Genomic DNA, 17,833 nt, shown 5'->3' on the forward strand with positions numbered 1-17,833 from the left:
CTCACAATACTGTAGGGGCATTAAGTTTGCCAGCTTTTGATCATTTAATTCGTTGTATGTAAGTAAATGTAAACAATGTTCATTACTTTTTAATGGTTGCTTATATTTGCCTTAAGCATTTAAATATAAAAATATAACTTGATTGTTACAGTTAGTAGTCTTTTCATTTGATACTCATGAAGATTTTTGAGTTGTTTAATATGAAAGATAGGACCTTGTCATTCAAAAATGAAAAGGAAGTTTTTGTTAAGTTTAGTAATTCTAGATATGTTATAAGAATGTTGATACTTATATTGGAAAACATGAAAAAAACTCAAACCGTTGCATTTATTTATATTCCATGTGTATGGAAAATATTTGTTTAAATGAGAGGTTTAAAACAATTACACACTTTCGCTTGTTTTATTCCCCACAGTAACGATTCTGATTTCTTCTGTTTCAGATTCCTGAGAGTTAAGCAATGGGGAGACATTCGGCCTTGCTTCTGCTTCTGCTCCTCCTCCTCCAACATTTTGGAGACAGTGATGGCAGCCAAAGACTCGAACAGACTCCTCTACAGTTTACACATCTCCAGTACAACGTCACCGTGCACGAGAACTCTGCAGCTAAGACTTACGTGGGGCATCCTGTCAAGATGGGCATTTACATTACACATCCATCATGGGAAGTAAGGTACAAAATTGTCTCCGGAGACAGTGAAAACCTATTCAAAGCTGAAGAGTACATTCTCGGAGACTTTTGCTTTCTAAGAATAAGGACCAAAGGAGGAAATACAGCTATTCTTAATAGAGAAGTGAAAGACCACTACACATTGATAGTGAAAGCAGTTGAAAAAAATACTAATATGGAGGCGCGAACAAAGGTCAGGGTGCAGGTGCTGGATACAAATGACTTGAGACCATTATTCTCACCCACCTCATACAGCGTTTCTTTACCTGAAAACACAGCCATAAGGACCAGTATTGCAAGAGTCAGTGCCACAGACGCAGACATAGGAACCAATGGGGAATTTTACTACAGCTTTAAAGATCGAACAGATATGTTTGCTATTCACCCAACCAGTGGTGTGATAGTGTTAACTGGTAGACTTGATTACCTAGAGACCAAGCTGTATGAGATGGAAATCCTCGCTGTGGACCGTGGAATGAAATTGTATGGGAGCAGTGGCATCAGCAGCATGGCCAGGCTGACAGTGCACATCGAACAAGCCAACGAATGTGCTCCCGTGATAACAGCAGTGACGTTGTCACCGTCAGAGCTGGACAGGGACCCAACATATGCCATCGTGACAGTGGATGACTGTGATCAGGGGGCCAATGGTGAAATAGCATCTTTAAGCATCGTGGCAGGCGACCTTCTCCAGCAGTTCAGAACCGTGAGGTCCTTTCCAGGGAGTAAGGAGTATAAAGTCAAAGCTATCAGTGGCGTTGATTGGGACAGTCATCCTTTTGGCTACAATCTCACACTACAGGCTAAAGATAAAGGAACTCCGCCCCAGTTCTCTTCTGTTAACGTAATTCACGTGACTTCTCCACAGTTCAAAGCCGGGCCAGTCAAGTTTGAAAAGGATGTTTACAGAGCAGAAATAAGTGAATTTGCTCCTCCTAACACTCCTGTGGTCATGGTAAAGGCCATTCCTGGTTATTCCCATTTGAGGTATGTTTTTAAAAGTACACCCGCAAAAGCTAAATTCAGTTTAAATTACAACACGGGTCTCATTTCTATTTTAGAACCAGTTAAAAAACAGCAGGCAGCCCATTTTGAACTCGAAGTCACAACAAGCGACAGAAAAGCCTCCACCAAGGTCTTGGTGAAAGTCTTAGGTGCGAATAGCAATCCCCCTGAATTTACCCAGACAGCATACAAAGCTGCTTTTGATGAGAATGTGCCCATCGGTACTACGGTCATGAGCCTGAGTGCCGTAGACCCTGATGAGGGTGAGAATGGATACGTGACATACAGTATCACGAATTTAAATCATGTGCCGTTTGTGATTGACCATTTCACTGGTGCTGTGAGTACGTCAGAACACCTGGACTACGAACTGATGCCTCGGGTGTATACTCTGAGGATTCGTGCATCAGACTGGGGCTTGCCGTACCGCTGGGAGGCTGAGGTCCTTGCTACAATTACTCTCAATAACTTGAATGACAACACACCTTTGTTTGAGAAAATAAATTGTGAAGGAACAATTCCCCGAGATCTAGGCGTGGGAGAGCAAATAACTACTGTTTCTGCTATTGATGCAGATGAACTTCAGCTGGTGCAGTATCAGATTGAAGCTGGAAATGACCTGGATTTGTTTAGTTTACACCCCACCTCTGGGGTGTTGTCATTGAAGCAATCGCTAGCGGCTGGCTTAGGTGCAAAGGTGTCTTTTCACAGTCTGAGAATCACAGCTACAGATGGAGAAAATTTTGCCACACCGTTATATGTCAACATCACAGTGGCTGCCAGTCGCAAGCTGGTGAACTTGCACTGTGAAGAGACTGGTGTTGCCAAAATGCTGGCAGAGAAACTCCTGCAGGCAAATAAATTACACAACCAGGGAGACGTGGAGGATATTTTCTTTGATTCTCACTCTGTCAATGCTCACATACCACAGTTTAGAAGCACTCTTCCGACTGGTATTCAAGTAAAGGAAAACCAGCCTGTGGGGTCCAGTGTAATTTTCATGAATTCCACTGACCTTGACACTGGCTTCAATGGAAAACTGGTCTATGCTATTTCTGGAGGAAATGAGGATAGTTGCTTCATGATTGACATGGAAACAGGAATGCTGAAAATTTTCTCTCTTCTTGACCGTGAAACAACGGACAAGTACACCCTGAATATTACCGTCTATGACCTTGGGATACCCCAGAAGGCTGCGTGGCGTCTTCTAGATGTTGTGGTTGTCGATGCCAACGATAATCCACCTGAATTTTTACAGGAGAGCTATTTTGTGGAAGTGAGTGAAGACAAGGAGGTACATAGTGAAATCATCCAGGTTGAAGCCACAGATCAAGACCTAGGGCCCAATGGACACGTGACGTACTCAATTCTTACAGACACAGATAGGTTTTCAATTGACAGCGCAACTGGTGTTGTTAAAATCACGCACCCTCTGGATCGAGAACTGCAGCATGAGCACTACTTAAAGATTGAAGCCAGGGACCACGCCAGAGAAGAGCCCCAGCTGTTTTCCACGGTGGTTTTGAAAGTATCACTAGAAGATGTTAATGACAACCCCCCTAAATTTATTCCACCTAATTACCGTGTGAAAGTCCGAGAGGATCTTCCAGAAGGAACCGTCATCATGTGGTTAGAAGCGCACGATCCTGATTTAGGTCCGTCTGGTCAAGTGAGATACAGCCTTATGGACCACAGAGAAGGAAACTTTGATGTGGATAAACTCAGTGGAGCAGTTAGAATCGTCCAGCAGTTGGATTTTGAGAAGAAGCAAGTGTATAATCTCACTGTGAGGGCCAAAGACAAGGGGAAGCCAGTTTCTCTGTCTTCTACTTGCTATGTTGAAGTTGAGGTGGTTGATGTGAATGAGAACTTGCACCCACCGGTGTTTTCCAGCTTTGTGGAAAATGGGGCGGTGAAGGAAGACGCGCCTGTTGGTTCATTGGTAATGACAGTGTCGGCTCATGATGAGGACGCCGGAAGAGATGGGGAGATCCGATACTCCATTAGAGATGGTTCTGGCATTGGTGTTTTCAAAATAGGTGAAGAGACAGGTAAATATGTTTTCATTGCTCTCATTTGATACCCTCTTCCGTGTATTTTTTTTCTTTAACCATCTGCCCTGTGACAGCTTCTTCACAATTCCCCGGTGCTCTTTGGGCTTGGTGTAGATGTGCATGCGAATATTTTTTTGGCCCGGCTGCTGTACGTAGGTGTGTTTATTCGTCGTAAGCCATGAAGATGGAAACAAAAGGACCTGAATGATTTAAGTGGCGTAAAGTGAGTAAAAGACCAGGGGTACGTTGAAATTGTTGCCACTGATACTGATCTCCAACTTTGTACTCTATTGTCAAAAGCATCATTATGGTTTTGTTCTAACTTTGAGAAGCCTTTCCAACATTTTTCAGTCATGTATTTGCAGGCTCATACTTAGAAAAACTGTTACTATCATCTGGCCATTCAGAGGTTGTTGCGTACCTGCAGAGTTACCCAGTGCATGCAGAGATTATGTGCCAAAACTTCTCTAACATGGTCTTCACTTAGTACCTTGTCTAGATTTTGGTTGAGAGGCAGAGGCAGGATAGTGGCACGTTGAACTGAAAAGACCTGGCTTGGAATCCTGGCTCTTCTAGTTGATAATTGGTGATCTTGGACAAGCAAATTACTTCTTAGAACTAACTTTTTCCTCTCCTATATGGGGACACTTAGAATTACTAGAAGGTTTAAGTGAGGGTAGAGTGAAATAACTCGGGAAAACTCCTGGCATGTGGTAGGTTTATTCATGGTAGCAGTGTTTTGTTGTCATTCTGAAACCAGTACCTCCAAGCAGTTCAAGCTCGGATGTGCCTGTGCTGCACTTTGTACATACCTCGGTTTTACTGCACAGATATTGTAGTTATGTGTCAATATGTCCTGATGGAGTGTGAGCCTTTCAGGGCAGGCTTTTAGCCCCTGCATCGTCTATCTTTCGCACCTAGCAAAAAGCGCCTGGCACATAAAAGCTGTTCGTCAGTGTTGAAAGACTACGTGAGTAAATGAATGAATGGCTTTTCATGTCCTGCCCTCTGAGAATGATAGTGGAAGTAGAAAAGGGGTGATCAAAGCACTCATCAGCAATAGGTGGGGGGCTCAACTTGTTTACTAATCTCATCCATGTGTACTTTATAAATCTGTGCATTTTAAAAGGGACCTTTTAAAAATTACCTTTAAACTTTATATTCGGTAATACCACACACCAAAAAACCCAAAAAAGTCTTCAATCAACACCCACCCTGGGATCCATGCCCACATATAATAGGTGTGTAGCACACGAAAAATGTAACTACTGTTTAGAAATACATTATTTTGGGCTGGGTGCGATGGCTCACGCCTGTAGTCGCAGCACTTTGGGAAGCTCAGGTGGGAGGACTGCTTGAGGCCAGGAGTTCAAGACGAGCCTGGGTAACAGCAAAACCTCATTTCTACCAAAAGAAAAAAAAGCTGGGCTGATGGTACACCTGTAGTCCCAGCTACTTGGGAGGCTAAGGTGGGAGGATGACTTGAATCCAGGAGATCGAGGTTGGAGTGAACTGTGGTTGTGCCACTGCACTTCAGGCTGGGCGTCAGAGCCAGACTCTGTCTCTCAAAAAAAAAAAAAAAAAGTTATTTTGGAAGTTGTGATATATTTTTGTGCTTCTGTTAATGCAAGGAATTCTTTTTCTGTTGGTTATATGCCACTAGCATATGGCCTATGTATTAAGTCTACAGATTATATATCAGTATCTAAAATACCTATAATTAGTTTATTTCAAGAGAAAATAGCATAATCAACAGCATTTGATAATCCTCTGAAGAGTAAAATATCTTTTTTATCATTTTATCTGTCAAATATAAGTTAGAATTTTCAGATACAGTTTCAACGTAGGAAAATACCCCAAATTTAATAACTGATGCTGAATCAAACTGTTTTTGTAAAATTTTTGAAGAACAGTTATTTCTACTTTTTTTCTTCTCCAAAGTAGGTTTCAAAAGCCTATAAAGAACTGTTAAAGGTTAAAGTTGAGACAGAAAATGGAACCAAAACCTTAATTTAAATTCTCTTCATGACTTTAGATGAACACTGGCTTTTGGGTTTTTTCTTTCAAATGAGGAGTATTTTTATTGTTGCTTTTTAAGGAATCTTTTGGAAACTAGTGTTTTTCACCTATACATTTAAGACAGTGGGATATTTTTACTACTAAGAAAAAAAAAATAAGGAAACAACAAGCCAAACGAGGTGGTGTCTCAAAATAGATTTATGGCATTTTCCAGAAAGGGTAGTGCCAGACTTTTCCAGTAGTAATTTAGTGGGAGGGTGGGGAAGTGTTGGGATTATGGCAGTGGGGTTGGTAAGTATATAAGAAACTATTACACATTTGTGTAAATACTGAGATTTAAAGGCGAGAGAGAAGCTGGAAATTTGTAGGTCATTTATTCTGTGGTCCTTGCTTTACAGAGAAAATAAGTAGCGTATAGTAGACTTATGTTTATATGCTTTTGGAAATGAATAAAAGTGATAGAATAATATTTACACATTGGACCTTGTATTCATTACAAGATAATATTTTTTGGCAGAAGATTTATCAGCCCAAGTTATTTCATCAGAGATTCCTGGCAGGACCATTGGTATCACAGTGTAGAAACTCCTTTAGGAAAAATCAGTATATTTTGTTGGCTAAAATTAGGCATGCTAATTATTCACTTGGAGTGTGTCTTAACTAATTTCTAGGGCACGACGGAAGTGTGGAAAGATGCACGTCAGGTGAAGAAATGGAGGGGCGGTTGAGAAACAACTGTGGGGGCCACCGGAGACTGCACTACAGCTCAGTGTGCATGGGCGTGCGCCCGGCCCAGGCCAGGCTGGTGCTTGCTGGAACCTCACACCCTGCCCATTGCCCACTTCTGCCAGGGTCTTACTTTGCCTAATTGGTGCATTTAATATTGCGCTAATTAATATGAACCTGTGCAGGAGTGCTGTGGCTCTGGGAACCAACAACCTGTCCATGTAACTGTTCGCTTCTTGCCTTTGTCTTAACTTAAAGCTACTAGTGTTGGTTGAGAATTATAACCAAATTTTTGTCATGTTTTACCTATTTCAACCTAGTCAAATATGTGTATCATTTATATACTTCTCACAGAACAGAGAACCTATCCAGCAAGCTGAATGAAGTTCTATTTTAAGATCTTTCCTTTTCTTCTCTTTAAATCTGCTTAAATTGGAAACCTCTTCTGAAAAGTAGTTTTCTGTTTTTGTAGAAGTAGAAATTCTATGGACTACCTAAAAATCTGTTCCCAAATGGACAGTCCTGTTAGCGCTGTGTTTTGTACATGTTTTGCAAATGGCTTTGCAGCGAGAGAAGGCGTCGTGGCAGAGTGGGGATGGGGGCGCAGACTCCCGCAGGTCTTGCGGTGTCCTCTGCCCTTCCTGGAGAGGCCTCTGGATGTTGGTGAACTGTTCTGACAGATCCATGCCACGTGACTGCCCTTCCATGTGAGGTTTGGAAGGGGAGAGTGCCATGTGAAAAATTATTTGGAAAGTCGGTCTTGTTAGAGAGCCAGTCTCCAGAGCTCTAATTAAGATTCTCCTCCTCAGATTGCTGTCCGTAAGGCCTGCAGTGAGGATTATAGAGTAGATTTAACGAAGATGTTGAGTGGAGTAAAGATCTTGGAAGCCTGGGTCATCTCACTCAGGGACTGGTTTGCCCGGCATGCTTCTCAGCATCCAACCCCCTCTTGTACCTCAGATCCGTTCTCTGTTGCTTTGTTGTAAGCTTCAACAGGTTTTCCTGTAATTTAAGCAGAACAGAATCTGGAGCACCCCTCCCGTGGGTGTGTGGAATAAATTTGGCTTAGTGTTCTTAACTGATGGGTACTTACTAAGTTAATTATTACTTGAGCACCAGTAAAATGCTGCAGCTTTTTGCTAATTTTTAAAACTAAGGTAATGTCTAGAAAAATGCCTGGCCAGAAGATTTTGTAGAAATTGCAAATAGAAGTTGGTGTTGGAGCAGTGTTGAGTTGAGGTCTGTTCCCTGATGTGTGTGTTGCGTACAGGATGCCCTGGAATGTATTTGACCTTCAGTCTAGAGTACTTTGGTTCTGTTTTTGGCTGTTAGTGTACAAAGCAGCCTTCTGACTCTACTTGTTTGGGGAGACCATGTTTTTCATTAAGATAATAGCAGATTTCTAAACATATGACTGCTGTGTTACTTTTAGCATCCCAGTCCTGGTTTCAGGATTGAAATTTACATTTTGATGAAAAGACTGGGAATGAGTTAATATGGAAGTGTAGCCGTTGTCACAGGATAAGTCAGCATTCATGAAATACGGGAGGGGAAACGAGGACATTTTTCTTAAGAGAAAATGACTGCATACACACGATGGCGGGTGTTGGAGCACCATCCCTGTGTCACCTGTGTGGAGGTCGGCTCCTGGCCTCATTTCTGTGTCACCTGTGTGGAGGTCGGCTCCTGGCCTCATCTCTGTTGTCACCTGTGTGGAGGTCGGCTCCTGGCCTCATCTCTGTGTCACCTGTGTGGAGGTCGGCTCCTGGCCTCATCTCTGTGTCACCTGTGTGGAGGTCGGCTCCTGGCCTCGTCTCTGTGTCACCTGTGTGGAGGTCGGCTCCTGGCCTCATCCCTGTGTCACCTGTGTGGAGGTTGGCTCCTGGCTTCCCCAGTTAGGTGCACACAAGGCAAGTGCATTTCTACAGTGGAAACGTAAGGGAATTCTGGCCCAGGCTTACCTGATTGTTGACCTCAGTCAGGGAAGATGTTTCTGGAGCTTCTATCTGGTTCTGCAGAACTCTGGATATTTGAGCTATTTATTATTCATTCAAGTTAGAAGCCCTTTTCCTAATATAAAGTAGGATATTTGACACACATCCTAGGACCCCTGCTCCTGCTGTGTGTCCTCCTGTGACAGGAGATGGAATGTGGAGGAGGCTGCTGGGCCCCGGATGCTTACTAAAGGGTCTGCACGTGGCTGGGAGCTGGGCGGCTGCTGGAAGGCTGGCCTGCCGTGGTGGGACCCGATGCCCCTGTGGGAGCTGGGCGGCTGCTGGAAGGCTGGCCTGCCGTGGTGGGACCCGATGCCACTGTGGGAGCTGGGGTTAGAATTCCTGGCAGCAGGAACTTGATTAGAGACTGGTGGGAGGCCCGGCAGGGCAGGGAGTTAAAAATGTGCTGGTGAAAGGGCTTTTGTGTTGCCGGCTCCTCCCTGAAGTGGCCGCAGCTGCTGTCCTCTTCGCTCTTTTTGTTCCCCTCCAAGGACAACTTAAGAGAAAAGAAACTCATTTCCCAGCCACAGGGAGCCTGGAAGTTGCGTTTTGGCAGAAATGATGTGACCACAGCGTGCTGTTGCTGTGTTCCGGGATAAAAATCTTGTGTGTGTCTGTGATTCCGAGTCAAGCAGGGCATGGTGATAATTTCTACCAGGGAAAGGGTCCTTCTTTGAAGCAGGAAGATGTTAAGGTGAAAATAGGATCTAGTCGAAATCCTAAGGAAGTTCCACTTTCTTACTAAACAAAACAGAGACTCAGCTTTTCTTTAGTTATTTGTATATTTAACACGTTGATGCTTTAAGTACTGACTGAACAAGTCTGGTCTGGAAAGGCTCTGGGATGGGAAACTCGGGCACCTGTGGTTCAGGGCCATCGTGCTGTGGAGTAGCACGCAGTGATGCTGTGCAGCGCTGTGATGTAATTCTCAGCGGTGTGCAGGGGCCGGGACCCGGAGGTGTAGGGTGGAAACAGCTTATGTCACCCAGGCCCGCTTTGTCCTCACGCTCTCCGTGGTAATGACACTGGTGGTGAACATCCGTGTAGTAAAAACCACGACAGTGTCAGAGCCGGGTGCCGTGCCCGGCATTCTGTGTGTGCCAGTCCATTTAATTCTCACAACCACCAGGTGGACTCTGTCACCCCTACGTCACAGGATGAAACGTGTACGAGAGGTTAAGTAACTTGCCCGAGACTTCTTGGCTGCTAAGTGCCAGAACCACATTTTACTCCTTTCATTCTTTTGTTTTTTTTTTTTTTTTTTTTTTTTGAGTCAGAGTCTCCTCTGTCACCCAGGCTGGAGTGCAGTGGTGCGATCTCGGCTCATGCAAGCTCCGCCTCCCGGGTTCACATCATTCTCCTGCCTCAGCCTCCCAAGTAGCTGGGACTGCAGGCGCTGCTACCATGCCACCATGCCCGGCTCATTTTTTGTATTTTTAGTAGAGACAGGGTTTCACTGTGTTAGCCAGGATGGTCTCGATCTCCTGACCTCGTGATCCACCCGCCTCGGCCTCCCAAAGTGCTGGGATTACAGGTATGAGCCACCGCGCCCGGCCTCCTCTCACTCTTTCAAGAATGACCTACAGATGCTGTAAGGGAGCCTGTTCAAAAGTGACTCGTTAAGTGGGTTTCTGTGCTAAGCTGGCTTAGGCCAGTTTGCAGACTTGAATCCTAGATTCGAAGCTTGGTCCTGAAGGAGTCGTGAATGTAAGAATCTTCCAGCATTTTTACTCCGAATGACATATTGCTGTGTAGCACAGTTAGGAGGATAGGAGTTTGAATTCCATGGCGGTGGCATTCAGCAAGTCAAGATCATGCCAGCGAAGATGTGGGTGAATCCAGGTGAGTGCAGTTAGCTTCCCGTGTGTCATTGGCCATTGAAGAGACAGACAAGCGTTGTATTTGTGTTTGCAGTTGTGAAAGGATGATTTCATCGGTAAAAATGCTACCTGTCCAAACTGGACAGGACGTTAATTGTTGGGAGGCTTTTCCTGTGGAAGCCATGTTTAAGATGGTGGTTAGAGTCCCAGCTAACCTCCAAAGGCAGTTTCGTGCCTGCGCAGCCGAAGCTAACCTGATTTGTACCTCCCCCTGCATCGAGTTGCATGAGGCCATCCTTCGCTTGCATTGTCCTCCTTGGTGCCTCAGCATCAGCAGCTGTCCTCCTGGCCATGTGGTACGGGGCGAGAGAGCCAGAGCAAGCTGACTCAGTGTCCCCCTCGCCAGGGAACTGTTTTGTGTTCTTTCTAAGGATGTTTAAGGATTAGGTGTTCGTAATTTGTTGAATGACCTGTGTGTATACAGGTTTAATGTTCACTTAATACCTGGTCTGTTCTTTCCATATTACCTACTTGGTACAACTATGAAAATTGAAAAGATTCTAAACTTTAGGTGTTCGTTGAAATGTTGGAGATTTTCTTACCATTTAATTCCAGTTGTTTTTACTTTTTGGATTATGTTCATAGGGCTGGATTTGTCATGTTTTTATTTGTTAGTGTGTGTTTTGTGCACTGTGTTATTTTGCAGTTACCTTTCTGGCATTTTTTTTTAAACAGCAGATCGTGCTGCTTATACGTAGTGCATGGTCACCATACAAGACATAGTGCCACAAAGCACAATCTTGTATATCTTTGTTACTAGGAATGAATGGACTTGGAATGATTGCCGTTCCAGGCACATGCCTGTACTTGTTGAACTGGCATTTCTCCAGGTTCACAGCAGTGATAGTAAGTCTAGGAAACTATTCACATATATACTTCAAGGGCCAGTCTTATCAATTAACTTGCCTTGCCAGTTCAACAAAACCGTATCTCCTTCGAATATCTGATACCACATTGAACCCGGTCCATTGCTAGGCCTCCAAGTGGTTCAACCTGTTGAATGGGATTCTTTAGAATGTTTTACTCATTTCATGTTGGAGAGAGCCTACTAATACAGTCTTTCTAGTTTTAAACCAATTGGTTTTTTTTTTTTTTTTAAATAAATGTTACTCAGCTATTTATGTAGTTTCTGAAGACTTCCTTCTAGTTTGTGATAATTTAACCATATTCTTATCACTGGTAAGCTTTTTCGTCTTAATCATCATCAGCATGTAATTATAGTTAATGTTTGGTGAGTACTTGCCCCGTACAGGCCCTGTTTTATGCTCTCTCCATAGACTCTCATTAGATTGTGGCAATAATTAGTGAGTAAAATTAGGTGGTGTTACACTCTGCTCATGTAGTTCTGTCTGTGCTAAATGAGGAAAACACGACAAGTGATGGAAGTTATGATGCACATTGACTTCGCATTGAATTTTGAAATATTCTGTTGCCTTTTTTAAATAAAGTAGTGCAGTGCAAGTTGCTGTAGTTCACGGTGTGATGCGTTAGAAGGCATTCTGATAATGCAGACATGATTCTTGAGCTGAGGTGTTCCACCTGTTACAGACTCCTCCTGAACCCGTTTCACTGTCTCCCGTGGCACAGGGTCCAGTCTCTCCTTGGTGGAGCCACATTGCCCTAACAGGCCTGCCTGCTCTCAGTTAACATCACCTGTGCATCCCTCGGCTCCTGCGCAGCCCTGGTGCCTCAGCCCCTGCCCTGTGCAGCCCTCTACCCCGCTGCGCCTCACCGTTTTCTGTCTCCCTGCCTTTGGGCACACAGTGGTCAGCTCATATTATCTCATAACTCTGCTTAATAAAGCTTTCTTGACAGCGCTCTTCATTACATGGAGCTATTTCTTATCTTTTATGTACTTAAAAATATTCCTGCAGTATTACTCTAGTATAATTGTTGATTTACATGCGCTTTTCCTCTAGATTGTCAGCTCTTTGTGGGTGCATCCTAAGTCTTTCAGTGCTTGATTTATGTAACAGGCACTGAGTGCATAATGGTTAGGCTGGCCTAGTAAACCGTTGTGGGGTCTCCTGGGAAACCTTTCCTTACAGCCAGGTAGCCTTTGCTTCTCTTTGCTGCAGGGGCACTTTCTGTATGTTCCTCTGTTGTAGTGTATGACTCAGTGTGCAGCCTGTGTGTGACTTAAATCTGTCTCCGCGAACTCAAGGACAGAGTCGAGTGTAATCATCTTTCTGCCCCCTTCTAATCACAGTGGCTGATAGAGCAGTGGCTGATAGATAGTGGCTGATAGAGCAGTGGCTGATAGATAGTGGCTGATAGAGCAGTGGCTGATAGAGCAGTGGCTGATAGACAGTGGCTGATAGAGCAGTGGCTGATAGACAGTGGCTGATAGAGCAGTGGCTGATAGACAGTGGCTGATAGAGCAGTGGCTGATAGAGCAGTGGCTGATAGAGCAGTGGCTGATAGAGCAGTGGCTGATAGTGGCTGATAGAGCAGTGGCTGATAGACAGTGGCTGATAGAGCAGTGGCTGATAGAGCAGTGGCTGATAGACAGTGGCTGATAGAACAGTGGCTGATAGACAGTGGCTGATAGAGCAGTGGCTGATAGACAGTGGCTGATAGAGCAGTGGCTGATAGACAGTGGCTGATAGAGCAGTGGCTGATAGACAGTGGCTGATAGAACAGTGGCTGATAGACAGTGGTTGATAGAGCAGTGGCTGATAGACAGTGGCTGATAGAGCAGTGGCTGATAGAGCAGTGGCTGATAGATAGTGGCTGTTCTATCAGCAGTGGCTGATAGAACAAATGATTGCCCTCATTCGTTCTGTGAGCAAGTAGATTGTAACATACAGTAATTGTGGTTGTGAAGGTTGAGCGAAGCTTCTTTTCTGCCACGCTGGACACCTATCTGTAGGCCTCCAACACAGTGTTTCCTAATTAGCATCACAGAAACTTTGAGAATCTGTTGAAAGCTGTATATTCTTTCTTCAGAGAGACAGTGATTTGATTCAATACCAGGGGGCTCAGTGAAGTGCCGAACCTGGGTTCAAGCATCATCAGTCTTCTTGGATGCCTGGTTTTGAGGTCCTCTGTTTTGGAGGTTTCGGGGTTGTGAGTCCTCACAAATTCTCATAAAGGAGGACCAGCGGGTAAGTAAGGATGATGGTGATGATGATGATGACGGTGATGACAGTGATAGTGACAAGCATTTTTACAATGCCTTACAACCTGCAAGTATTTCTACGTACATTATATGGTGCTTAATGTAATACAGAAATAAAACCTGTATAAAAATTATAAAGGAGCTGGATAAACCTTTACAATGGACAGATCACTTTTCTACATATTTGTACATGTGCCTGAAATGATTTAGGAGAAACTGTCATTCAAGGCTGTTTCCAAGTGAAATAAGAACTGTAGTTCTTTATACATCTGTTTCATCAGATGTTCTGTCTCCCCATTGAGGTATACAACACAAATAAAATAGATATAATAAATAATATGCAGTCATCCCTCAGAGAACATGGGGGTTGGTTTCCGGACCGTCTGTGCGCACCCACATCTGTGCATACTGAAATCTCACAGCTGACCCCCCACAGACGCTGTGTTTTCGCGTGCTGTGAGTACTGTATTTGTGACTTGCCTTCAGAAAAGAATTCATGTGTAAATGGGCCTGTGCAGTTCAAACTCGTGTTGTCCAGGGGTCATTGGTATTTTACTGAGTTAAGCAGCTTTTTCTAGGCCAGTCTTTGGTCTTCAGTTTTGCCAGCTTACCATGGAAAACCCTTGTTGCCACACAACTAGTATTCCTTTCCTTATTAAGGTAATCTATCAGGAAACCCAGGCCTCTCATGATAAAGTTAGCTTCGTTGGCTGATAGAATATTTATTTATTTATTTTCTGAGACAGTCTCGCTTTGTTGCCCAGGCCGGAGTCAAGTTGCAGTGGTGCAGTCTCTGCCTGCTGCAGCCTCCACCTCCAAGTTCAAGAAATCCTCCTGCCTCAGCCTCCCAAGTAGCTGGTATTACAGGTGTGCACCACCATGCCCAGCTAATTTTTGTATTTTTAGTAGAGACAAGTTCTTTCCATGTTGGCCAGGCTGGTCTCAAACTCCTGACCTCAAATGATCTGTCCACCTTGGCTTCCCAAAGTGTTGGAATTACAGGTGTGAACCCCTGTGCCCAGTCCAGAATTTTTATTTAAATAGACTTGCCGTCTGTTTTTTGACCTCTATGGAAAAATAGCCCTGCCGTCATTTCTCAGTTAAAAGATTCTTCAAAATGCATTTGTGGGTCCTGGTTTGCTTTTAGCCTTCTATTAATTTTTTGACTTGCCTCTTTATGCTTAGGGCTGCTTGACGTTAGAGTGTCTCAGACGTCCGTGTTCCTCTTATCACAGTGCTTGGCACAGCGCTGGTACCGAGTAACTGCCTGCTCAGGGGTGTTCATCTTTTCATCAGTCCTGTACGTGTTTGTCACATGATGCTTTTCTTCTGATTGTGGCCCAGCTGAAGGTGTTCACATATTTAAGTGAAAAAAGTTGGGTTTGTCATGTAAATACCAAGTTAGTTTGTTGGTTGAGGCAACAAAATGGAAATCAGTTATTTTTTAAGGATCTAAACCATTTTAAAAAGAAGCGTTTTTTCTTAATAGTGTGGCAAGCTCATTTAGAAGATGGAAACTGATTAGGAAAGTATGAACATGAGTAATATCTGTATTTGGTTTTAATTGGCTGAATGTTGATTTCAGAAAGAAGTCACATGGAGTATCATATCTACAAAGTATCAAGTGTAGACTTTAAGGCCAGTGATTTTTAAAGTTAAGTATTCTATGGCCTATGGCCGGGCGTGGTGGCTCCGGCCTGTAATCCCAGCACTTTGGGAGGTGGAGGCGGGCGGATCATCTGAGGTCAGGAGTTCAAGATCAGCCTGGCCAACGTGGTGAAACCCCATCTCTACTAAAAATACAAAATTAGCTGGGCTTAGTGACGCACACCTGTAGTCCCAGCTGCTCCAGAGGCTGAGGCAGAATTGCTTGAACCTGGGAGCCGGGGGTTGCAGTGAGCTGAGATCATGCCACTGCCCTCCAGCCTGGGGGACAAGAGTGAAACTCCTTCTCAAAAACATACGTGTGTGTACACTTTATATATGGTCTATGTTAAAAATTATTTTAGCATGTTAAAAAAATCTGCTTTTGTCATTTGACTTCCAGCAGAATATAAGGCTGAAACTTGACTCTCTCCGTGTCTGTATTGCTTGCTTAGGAACTGACTGGCATCTAGGCATCCAGCCAATACTGGTTGAATGCGTAAAATTAAAAATTGAGATAGATTATAACAAAACATTGAAGGGAAACACTTACCTAAATAACTGTTGTTGGGAAAGCCCTTTTGAATTTATCCTTTTTAATATAGTTAAGGCTGCTCTTCCCCTGGAGACACCCTGTCTCCTGTACCTTCCAAAATTACAAGAATAAGAACAACACAACAGTTTAGCAGCAGTGCAGATTTCTTTTTGTTTCTGTTTTGCCTTACCTAGGAGCAGCCTCCTTTGTGAGATTGAGAATCTAGATTCTGAGGCTTTCCAGGTGAATATGCCTGAGTTACAGATTGTGTCCTCGCGCTGTTGAGTAGTGATATTACTTGTATCATCCTCTGGACTGTAAAGTATTTCTTGTGTTTTAAGTATAAAAGATGAGTATCCATTGACATTGCACATTATTCAGCAAAAACTTGAACTCTTAAAAAACGTTCAGATTAGTAGGATCTGTTTTTGTTAGTATCGTTTCGTTATTGATGAATTTCTTAAAACTGAAGAAAATAGTTACTTCTAGAGATTCACAGATTGTTTTTGAAACTGTTGGTTTTCTGGATTAAATTGAGCGCACCCAACTATCCTTTGAAAAAGCTGTTTTGTGTTTTTTGTTTTGAGACGGAGTCTTGCTCTGTTGCCCAGGCTGGAGTACAGTGGCACGATCTTGGCTCCCTGCAACCACTGCCTCCTGGGTTCAAGTGATTCTTCTGCTTCAACCTCCCAAGTAGGGATTACAGGCATCCGCCATCATGCCCGGCTAAATTTTGTATTTTTGTAGAGGCGAGGTTTCACCATGTTGGCCAGCTGATCATGAACTCCTGACCTCAGGTGATCCGCCTGCCTCAGCCTCCCAGTGCTGGGATTACTGGTGTGAACCACTGTACCCTGCCTGTTTTGTATTTTAAGTGTCTTGGTTACTTCTCTAGATAGATGCAATTTACTTACAACCAAACCCTTTCTTTTAAAGCCTGGTTGAATAATGGGGGGGAAATTTAGTGGCCAGACTATTTTAAGAAAAATAATATGTATGTAAACTAAAAGTAGTTTTCTTATTTTAGTAACTACATCTAAGTAAAAGTTTTTTAAAACTCATTTGTTCCTTGTCTACTTTTCTTGCTACTTAGGAACTCGGATTCTAAACCGTCCACTCATATAAATAGAAAATTAGCAGTAGCTAGTTCAGTTAACTCCAGTCTTCTAATTTAAAAGTAACTCTTTAGGATGATTAAAGGAAGGAAAGGAAACTGTTCTGGAAACTGTTCGCTATGTATTTGGGTAGAAATCGGCTCATAGCAAGTTGCGTTTGAGAGAGGTTGAGCGTTATGAGAAACGGGGAGACGGTGGTTAGGTTAGATGAGAGGCAGGTTGAGTTTGGGAGAGGTTGAGGGTTGTGAGAAATGGGGAGATGGTGGTTGGGTTAGATGAGAGGCAGGTTGAGTTTGGGAGAGGTTGAGGGTTGTGAGAAATGGGGAGATGGTGCTTGGGTTAGATGAGAGGCAGGTTGAGTTTGGGAGAGGTTGAGGGTTGTGAGGAATTGGAAGATGGAGGTTGGGTTAGATGAGAGGCAGGTTGAGTTTGGGAGAGGGTGAGCATTCTGAGAAATGGGGAGATTGGTGGTTAGCTTAAATGAGAGGCAGGTTGAGTTTGGGAGAGGTTGAGTTTTGTGAGGAATTGGAAGATGGCGGTCGGGTTAGATGAGAGGCAGATTGAGTTTGGGAGAGGTTGAGTGTTATAAAGAGTGGGGAGATGGTGGTTAGATGAGAGGCCAGTTGAGTTTGGGAGAGGTTGAGTTTTGTGAAGAATTGGAAGGTGGCGGTTGGGTTAGATGAGAGGCGGGTTGAGTTTGGGAGAGGGTGAGTGTTATAAAGAGTGGGGGGATATGGTGGTTAGATGAGAGACCAGTTGAGTTTGGGAGAGGTTGAGTGTTGTGAGAACTTGGAAGGTGGCGGTTGGGTTAGATTGAGAAATGGGGAGATTGGTGATTAACTTAAATGAGAGGCAGGTTGAGTTTGGGAGAGGTTGAGTGTTGTGAGAACTTGGAAGGTGGTGGTTGGGTTAGATGAGAGGCGGGTTGAGTTTGGGAGAGGGTGAGTGTTATAAAGAATGGGGAGATGGTGGTTAGATGAGAGGCAGGTTGAGTTTGGGAGAGGTTGAATCTTGTGAGGAATGCGGAGATGGCTGTTGGGTTAGATGAAATAGATGAGAAACTCAAGTGGA

The 17,833-nt window shown here is 43.8% G+C and overlaps 1 protein-coding gene across 2 annotated transcripts in view; it reads left to right on the forward strand.

Annotated features, from left to right (window-relative positions):
• Positions 1-17,833, forward strand: part of FAT1 (FAT atypical cadherin 1) — a 140,781-nt gene that overhangs the window by 15,656 nt on the left and 107,292 nt on the right. For both annotated transcript variants that reach the window (XM_030919690.1, XM_030919694.1), the window contains exon 2: positions 443-3,725. In XM_030919690.1, the coding sequence (XP_030775550.1) occupies positions 461-3,725 (3,265 nt within the window). In that variant the 5' untranslated portion in view covers positions 443-460. The remainder of the gene's footprint in view (positions 1-442; positions 3,726-17,833) is intronic.

This window comes from Rhinopithecus roxellana, chromosome 2 (assembly GCF_007565055.1).
Source record: "Rhinopithecus roxellana isolate Shanxi Qingling chromosome 2, ASM756505v1, whole genome shotgun sequence".
NCBI classification, from domain to species: domain Eukaryota; kingdom Metazoa; phylum Chordata; class Mammalia; order Primates; family Cercopithecidae; genus Rhinopithecus; species Rhinopithecus roxellana.